We start from the raw sequence: 8683 nt of genomic DNA, 5'->3' as shown, positions 1-8683 counted from the left end.
TGCTGCAGAGGCTCTGTTACCGGAACCGAACAATGTACAGGACTCCCTGAGCTAGTCACATCCAAAGCCGTATCTAGAGCCCTCACATTCTTACTGTCCTCAATTAAAGTTTGGATGCGTGTCTCTAGTTCTGAAATCTTCTCTGTCAGCCTAACTATTTCCCTGCATTTATCACATGTGAATCCCTCGCTGCTGACAGAGAGAGCTAAACTATACATGTGGCAAGCGGTGCAAGTGACAATAGCAGGAGAAGAAGCCATTACTCACTGTGATTGCTGAATGATTCCGACTTACCACTGTTGTTTGATGAACGCGTGAAACACAGAGCGAGAGAGAAAAGAAACTAAGCGAGAGAGATAAAAAGAAACGGTAGGAAACGATAAACACGAATGGAAACAAGAATGACAAGCTAACAGGCTAACGTGCCGTGATAGCGGTTTAGATTAAAAGTGAACAATGTCAAATTAGTTTTATATATAATATCAGAAACATGGTGAGAATTAAGTTATATTTTAGCAGTTTAAACAACAGAGAGTGATAGTAAGATAAAGATTCCAACAGAAAAACAGAAAAATATAAGTCTTGTATAACATTCAATGACAAAGATATTGAAGATGATCATTCAAAAGTTTGGAGAAAAATGTATATGTTTATTCATTAATGGCGCATTAAATTGATCAAAAGTGACAGTATTTCTAAAGTTGCAAAAGATTTCTATTTCAAATAAATTCTATTCTTTTGAACTTTCTATTAATTGAAGAATCCTAAAAAAAAAAGTACTGCACGCAACCTTGAAAAAATATAGTGTCAAATATCAGTTATTTAAAATTTTAATAATATGTCATAATATTAGTGTTTTTAACTGCACTTTGACCAAAAAAATCTGAATAATTACACATTTTTGGCTGTTAGTGCATACTAACACCGACCCTGTCATTTATTCATCAACTTTTATTTTTTACCACTTTTATTTTCTTTTTTTTATTTAGTTAAATTACTATTTATTTTAACTTTGTAATTATTAATCAGTGAGTTATGATCTACATCTGTCTGAACATCATCTCTACAGCTCAAGCACATGAGTTAAACATCTAAACATCTAAATGCCGGATTACGCTGCACTTTGGCCTGATTTGCAGTCTGGACGAGTCGATGCTCGTTTTTTTTATTTAGTTAAATTACTATTTATTTTAACTTTGTAATTATTAATCAGTGAGTTATGATCTACATCTGTCTGAACATCATCTCTACAGCTCAAGCACATGAGTTAAACATCTAAACATCTAAATGCCGGATTACGCTGCACTTTGGCCTGATTTGCAGTCTGGACGAGTCGATGCTCGCTCCTTAAAATCAGAGCTGGTCTGCAGATTTTGAGCAGTGAAAGTTTACGGATTTCACAGAAAAATCGCAGAGTGTGTGATGAGTACAGCCTTCAGGTGTGCGATTGGGCTTCAGAGCCAGTTCGAGGAAACCAAACATATCGATAGGTGCGGATTTTAGAATATCATCTTATCTGACATTAATCTCATCTCTGAGCTATGAGGTGCGTGATTCTGCGTGATTATAAAAGTGGTGGAGTGTATTCCAGCTGTCAAGAGTGAAAATGAATGAGCTCCACATACAACATCAGAACAAGCTATCACAAAGAAAAAACCCTGAAACACTACAAAAATGAGAGATGTTTAGAGTTCACAGCTGTGAATCAACACACACAGACAGAGACCATATTACCTGTAGGTTTTGATGTGGTCGGCTACTCCACAAAGCTGCAGACTGTGTGTCAGGGCCTGATGATAAGTCAGCGCTTGAGTGGACGAACCCCAGTTCACATCTGTAGGACCGCAACAATCCCATCATTAGTACTGTGCTAAAGAACAGACAACTGACTTCACTTTCACTCATTTTCCTGTCCACTTCACCTGGTTTCTTGTAGCTGACGTAGATGTAGAGGGACAAGACGATGACGTTGGTCAGGAGGGCCGCCCACCAGTTGATGATGAACATGACCACACAACACAGGATGGCCCCGGCCAGAGACACCCACATGTTGTAGTACTTGAAGCTCGGCCTCCATCCTGCCCAACAAACATGGATCAAACAATTAGAGACCTCCAGTCAGAGCCAGGGGATCTACAGTACTATGGGTTAGGATTTGGTAACATCGTAAAAGGTCAAATTACCCTAATTACACCCGTCAACGGGAGACAATGCATTGGATCGGAGCAACTAAATAGTTGGGATAAAACTAACAATAGTTCTTTGTGGTAGGAAAGTGCAAACTGTGCCGTTCTGCCACTTTACGTAACAGTATGGGACACAAAGAATGGCACCCGACAACTGCTTGTGAAAGCAGCGTCTCTGTGAAGAGCGTCAAGAATCCCACTGGGACATGGGATCTGATCTACTCAAGACATTTCACACGAGGCTGTTAACGGCTAGTGCATCAGAGCATCTCGATGTTCTTCACAACACACATCACAATGAGAGTTTACACAGCTGAAATGCATCAGTTTTATAAAAGCATGAAAAATAGAATTGATTAAATGAAGTTAGCACCAGTTAGGTTACATACGGGTGGTTAAGAGGACTAGGAAGGTCCTGAACACAGGACACGTACTAGAGTTATGGGATTTAGTGGAGTCAAGGTTACCTTGTAATGCTACAGACACTGCATGACATAAAGGGTACAGAAGCACTTTAAACGTGCAATATCTGGAGAGTGAAAGAGTCATGTGGCAAAGCTACATGTACCCTTTACGTTCATGCAATTGTGTGCAGAGACTCTATATAATAAAGTGTCAGAAGTGAAGATAGCTACCTGCTGGTCTTCTAGAGCTTTGGTATTGAGGGACAAACAAACCTCTTCACACAAAGAATAAAGAAATACGTGAAATTATAACTTCAAAACAAGAAATACAGTCAATAACATGATACCATTCAGAAATGAAAAGACTTTCATTTTCATTCAAATGAAAAAGGTGAGTAACACAGCCATAAGAATGTAAACTCTCTACGGGAAAACAAAAACTTTGCATAGTAATTGTTACTTTGCAAAGCATGGTAAACTCTGTAAAGGCCCCGATATACTTTAAGAGAAATCAAAGAACGAACTGTCATTTCAAACTAAATCAGGCCAAAACAAAGTTTGTTTTAGGAGCTTAAAACAGCTCAAAGTGAACACAGGAGTAAAAAGAGAGAGCTGCTTTACAGGACGAACTGAAGTTATTCTAACTGAAAGCAACACTGACAATGTTTTCATATTTACCACTGTAAAGCCCAGTTCAAATATTCAAATATTCACTTCCAGCAGCGTGGACGGCGTCTGGGTGTTCATTAAAGGGGTCATATGATGCTTTTTTAAAGATCATTATTTTGTTTATTTGGTGTAACAGAATATGTTGACATGCTTTAATGTTCAAAAAACACATTATTTTTCAAATACTGTACATTATTGTAGGTCCTCTATGCCCCGCCTCTCTCAAACGCTTCGTTTTCTACAAAGCCCCTCCTTCCGACAAGCGCAGTCTGCTCTGATTGGCCAGCTGACCCAGTGCATTGTGATTGGCCGAACACCGCAAGTACTCGTCGGAAATGTAACGCCCCTTACCATAATCACAAGCTTCATTTTTCAAAATAAATGTAAAGACAGTAAATAATGACATTAGTTTTACCATCAGTTCAAGCCAGAAAGGGGAACAGACACAGTAATGATGCAGTACACAAGCCGCGGTTAAGACAGCTGACGTGCTATGATTTCTGACAGGCAGTTCACTCTCCTGTGATGTGACCCAGTTCCCCTCACACACACACATGCGACGCGTTACTCTGCGCTGCTCAAAACTCCGCATTTGAACAGTCAATAGCAAATACTTAAACTAGTAACAAAACAGTAGCTGATTCAGAAGCGCCAGATTGTCATAGCAAAGTCAGAATGACCTCCTCTCCTAGCTTCACGAAACGGTCGTCCATAAAATGCATTGCTGTTCTGTTGTAAGTCATCTTAAAGATTTCTAAATGCATCTACTTCCGGAAGGCCAAATAAAGTGCTTCTGCTTTCTCCTAGAAACACACAGCGTCTCCCTGACATGCTGCTTCAACACTAACTGCGGTTACTGAAACCACGCCTTCTTTCTTTGCGTGCACATTTGGGCGCATTATGCTAATATTTCCACAGAGTGAGGTAGATATGTGGGGGCGTGTTAGAACGAGCCGTTTTAGGGGGGCGCCACGAGTCTTAGAGTCTTAACTTTGATAAAGAATATCTCTTTGGTTTTGAGACTTTAATCTTTGCAACTTCAGGCATCTTATCTATTCACGAACAGCTTGTAACACTCCAAAGAGAAAGAACAACTTGAAATCGCATCATATGACCCTTTAATATTATAATCGCTGCAAAGGTATTTCTAAATTCTTCAAACAATGAAAAAGACATTGGCTATGAGTATAATGGGGCCTCAAGAGGCTCAGCAATGATGGGAAGCCCATATTTTCACTGCATTCTCTCCATTTTTATACAAATTGTGGTGATTGCATTTATCGAGCTCGACCATGCTACCCTCACATTAACTCTAAACTAGCTGGCCTCCACTGAGTAACAGCTTAAGAGTGCAGTCACACTAGAACAGTTGCCTTGAACCAAGCCCGAGCGAGACTATCCGCCTCCCCACTCCCCACAGGAGCTCGCTTATGTCATGTACGAGACAAAAGGAGAAAACACTTTCACTAATAGACTGCCTAATAAATGTATAATTAATGCTGTGAAGTGAATTTCTCTTGCATGTATCAGAGGATCATTGCGGAAGCAGCTGGCGTTAATGAAAGAATTTGCAGTTTTACTCGTAAACTACAACTCCTGTTCATCAGGTAAGGTGAGAACCAGACCCGTTATAAACCTAGACATACTTGTTTTAATTAAATTAACTGAAAAGTGTACTGTAGTAGTAGAAATAGAAGATGTGTGCGATGGTAATGATGATATTAGCGAACACAAAACACTAGCTGTTCCGTGCTCTGGCGGGGTTAGTGAACACAATACATGCGTACCACACCTGAGCCCGACTGAATCGTGCTCTGGCCCACCTCTTCCAAGGGAGCCAGGTACGAAACGCACCGCGCACGGAGCGATCACACTAGACAAACGCACCACGCACGGAGCGCTCACACTAGACAAACTAACCACGCACGGCGCGATCACACTAGCCAAACTAACCACGCACGGCGCGATCACACTAGCCAAACTAACCACGCACGGCGCGATCACACTAGACAAACTAACCACGCATGGTGCGATCACACTAGACAAACTAACCACGCACTGCGCGATCACACTAGCCAAACTAACCATCTTGAACTATTGTTCTTAACTAGTTTTCTTTTAAGGCCCAAGTTTTAATTTGGGCATCAGGAAGCAAACAAGATCTATTGTTAAATTAAAATGTATTAATATTATACCATGAAAAACTAGCAAATCTCAGAAGCCTTGCCTTTGTAGTTTCCATCTTTTGAATTTTTAAGGTTTCCTTCTCTCGCCAGTGAGTAATTCACAGCACATAACGCTGTGTTCAGCACAAATCATGTTTACTAAACACAGCAGAGTTTGATTTGACACACACTTTTACATTAAAAAGAAATAAATACCAGTTCATAGCAGTTTATCATATACATGCAGCATTGTTTCCTGTGAGTCTAGATTAATTTAAGAGCGCATTTTTACCATCATAGCCGAAGAAGCCAAATTTCTCCTTGGACTCAACAGGAATGAAGGCCCCAATGAAATAGTTGAAGATGGCAGTGATCAAAATGACCAAGAGGAATATTTGAGCCTGCGAAACAAAGTCGTGATTTCATAAGGTCAGCACTGACTAATGTTCAAAGATAACTGAATATGCAGTGAATCTCCTGCCTTGGCCTCCCACTCCATTCCAGCCACTGAGATGCCGAGAAGCAGGATGACCGTAATGGTCCCAATGATCCTGACATCATTAATCTCATCGAGCATGAGCGCATCGGAATTCTAAACGGACACAAACACATACGATTATTCCATCTACACACCATCATATTAAAACAAACTAAGCAACAGAAGAGAAAACAGAATTGTGTCTCTTACCATGAGCAGCTCAACTACAGTTTCTGCGAAGCCCACGACGTACATGGCCACGGCCACAGCGTTGGCAAAGGCAAAAATCAGACCAATGGAGCCGCCGAACTCTGGGCCCAAACTTCGAGATATTAAGTAATATGCTCCACCTGAAGAAAAGATATTAAACAGATCACCTTTCTGAAAAGACAATTCAAGGCTGATTTATTGGTTATCCTACAGCATCATTCAAAATATTCTGAAAATCATATTATTTTGGTATTTTATCCAAGAGCGGTTCATCACTTGCCAACTTTGACCTCAGTTTGTGGACACAAGACTCTGACAAATTAGTCTTCCACTGAACTCAAATCATTCACAAACTCTCTCATCCTGCCCTTATGTTTGCTCTTCATGTTAGCTGAATTTTGAGAGCTTTCTGAATAAACGGTTGAATAATTTAGGCTAATTCGACTATTGGCAAGCAGGAGTAAAAAGGAAAGCAGTGCGTGTTGTGGATATAGCAGCGGTAGACCAATCCATTGTGTGTCAAAATGATGTGTCCCAGTGATACAGAAGAGGAACGGGCCCAGCACCAAACCCTGAGGTACCCCTGTGGATAAGATTATAACGGGTCAAGTAACCAATAAGAGAGCAGTACTCCCAGCTATGCTGAAACATCTTCCCATATTAAAGCCTAGTCTAAAGATTTTCCTAATAATCAGGGATGAGAAATGTGCACAGATTGAGTACAGATCGCCTTGAGTAAGTGTTAAATGCTCGATCTTATTTATGAAAGTGTGAGTGAGTATTAACAAATGACTGGAATACCAGGGAAGATTAGCCTAATCTCAGATTAACGGCTACACACCTCAGTGATGGGAAGCATTAGCACAAACACGCATCAAAAAACCAGCATGCAGTGCTGAAAAACGAAATATGTAGAGTACTGAATATAATGTTCCGATGAGTGTGAGAAAGTGGTTCTCTAAACTATAACTGAAAAGAGTGGCAGTGACAGCTAAATATCATTGAGGATCTCAAACAACCCTGTTGAAAAAAACAGCATATGCTGGTTAGGTATGTTTTGAAGCCTGGAAGCTGGTCTGAGCTGGTTCCTAAGGACCAGTTTAAACCAGCTCAAACCAGCTGCCATGCTTCATAACATACCTAACCAGCATATGCTGGTTTTTTCAACAGGGAAACCCAATCTCACACACACACTCACGTGACTGGGTTAATAACTAACACCTGAGTTGCTCATGAAAAAATATTGATTCACTTCCACACGGAAACAAAAATGTTATCTAGTGCCATCACCCCGTCTCTCAGATGAAGGCCTGTAGAGAGGGACAGCTATCCATTTCTGACTTCCAGACTGCCAATGAACCTCTCAATGGCCTGAGAGAAAAACACTGCCATCTCCGAAACACTCTACTGAATGTAAAAGTCTATTAAGTCATTCTATCGTTTGTTGTGTTTTACATCTGCCCGTAGATGAGCTTAAAATGTCAACCCTCTTAGGATCACTTGTGTACAGTAAACAATTGAATGTTTATAGAATATCAGAATTGATCCACATTGTCTCATTTGTGTGTGTGACGGTTCCACCACAGGGACCCTTTGATTGGTCTTTGCACCAATGCATACGGTGCCAGTGCACATTTCATTTTTATTTTTTAATTACCTCCTCGTACAAAGCCATTGGTGGCGATCGCTGAGGTCGAGCAGCCCGTGATGGTAGTCACAACAGTTGCCATAATAACAATGATGCAGGAATACGCTGTGGAAATAAAAAGGTGAAACGACTCATTGTTCTCAAGTTCAGCACTAAACACTAGCCGTTTGCGGTCTGCAGTACATTTCCAGTGTTGGAGCTGACAGCTCACAGTGCCTCACAGCCACATTTAGCATGTGCATGAGAAATGACTGCAGCTTGATGGAAAACACAAGAGTGTGCTTGTGAATTGAAGTGCTAATTCACACGGCCGACCAAAGTCAAACCTACCAATTCCAGCCTGGCCCACGATCCAGGTCATTCGAATGAAGAGCATCACGCCCCATATGTTTAACATGCAGCGCACCTGCACAGAGGAAGGATGCAGTTTAGACTCATGCTGACAAAAACATCAAGGACCAAAGCCGTTTCTCAAACCTCATTCACCGGGACGATGAGCGCTGGACAGGAACCCATCGGCGTTTGAAGGAAAGCTGCAGGCTGAGCTCTGTTGATGGCATGTGTGGCGTCACGTCCGTTACCACAAAAGACTTTCATCACTGTTACATCAACACCTCTACAGGAGAAATAAACCTGCCAAGAGCTCCAGAAGCAGTTTATTATTCGATCTGGAAAGCATCTAGAATAATCTTTTAGTGACGTGACTACAGTTTTAGTTGGATCCACTTTCTGGTGTGTCATGCCAAATTAGCTGGCATGTTTACCAGCTCTACAAAGCTGAATGATTAGAGATAACACAGACCAGGAAGCGATTTGTTCACACTCGTTCCAACATGTAAACACTGTATGCTTACATCATGTCGGAACTAGCATGAAAGAATCGCTTAATGGTCTGTGTTACACTTTTTGGTGTTTTTTTTTGG

The 8683-nt window shown here is 41.0% G+C and overlaps 1 protein-coding gene across 1 annotated transcript in view; it reads right to left on the bottom strand.

The window, feature by feature from the left end:
- The window catches only part of slc12a2 (solute carrier family 12 member 2), a 70004-nt gene that overhangs the window by 30600 nt on the left and 30721 nt on the right, over positions 1-8683 (bottom strand). The window contains exons 3-10 of the mRNA XM_016251131.1: positions 8091-8166; positions 7770-7865; positions 6113-6252; positions 5906-6016; positions 5707-5825; positions 2822-2865; positions 1923-2078; positions 1735-1834 (exon numbers count right to left, since the gene is read on the bottom strand). Of these exons, the coding sequence (XP_016106617.1) occupies positions 1735-1834; positions 1923-2078; positions 2822-2865; positions 5707-5825; positions 5906-6016; positions 6113-6252; positions 7770-7865; positions 8091-8166 (842 nt within the window). The remainder of the gene's footprint in view (positions 1-1734; positions 1835-1922; positions 2079-2821; positions 2866-5706; positions 5826-5905; positions 6017-6112; positions 6253-7769; positions 7866-8090; positions 8167-8683) is intronic.

The sequence above is a fragment of the Sinocyclocheilus grahami genome, unplaced genomic scaffold (assembly GCF_001515645.1).
Source record: "Sinocyclocheilus grahami isolate Dianchi unplaced genomic scaffold, SAMN03320097.WGS_v1.1 scaffold1031.1, whole genome shotgun sequence".
Lineage (NCBI taxonomy): Eukaryota > Metazoa > Chordata > Actinopteri > Cypriniformes > Cyprinidae > Sinocyclocheilus > Sinocyclocheilus grahami.
This window is presented reverse-complemented; position numbering and strand designations above follow the sequence as displayed.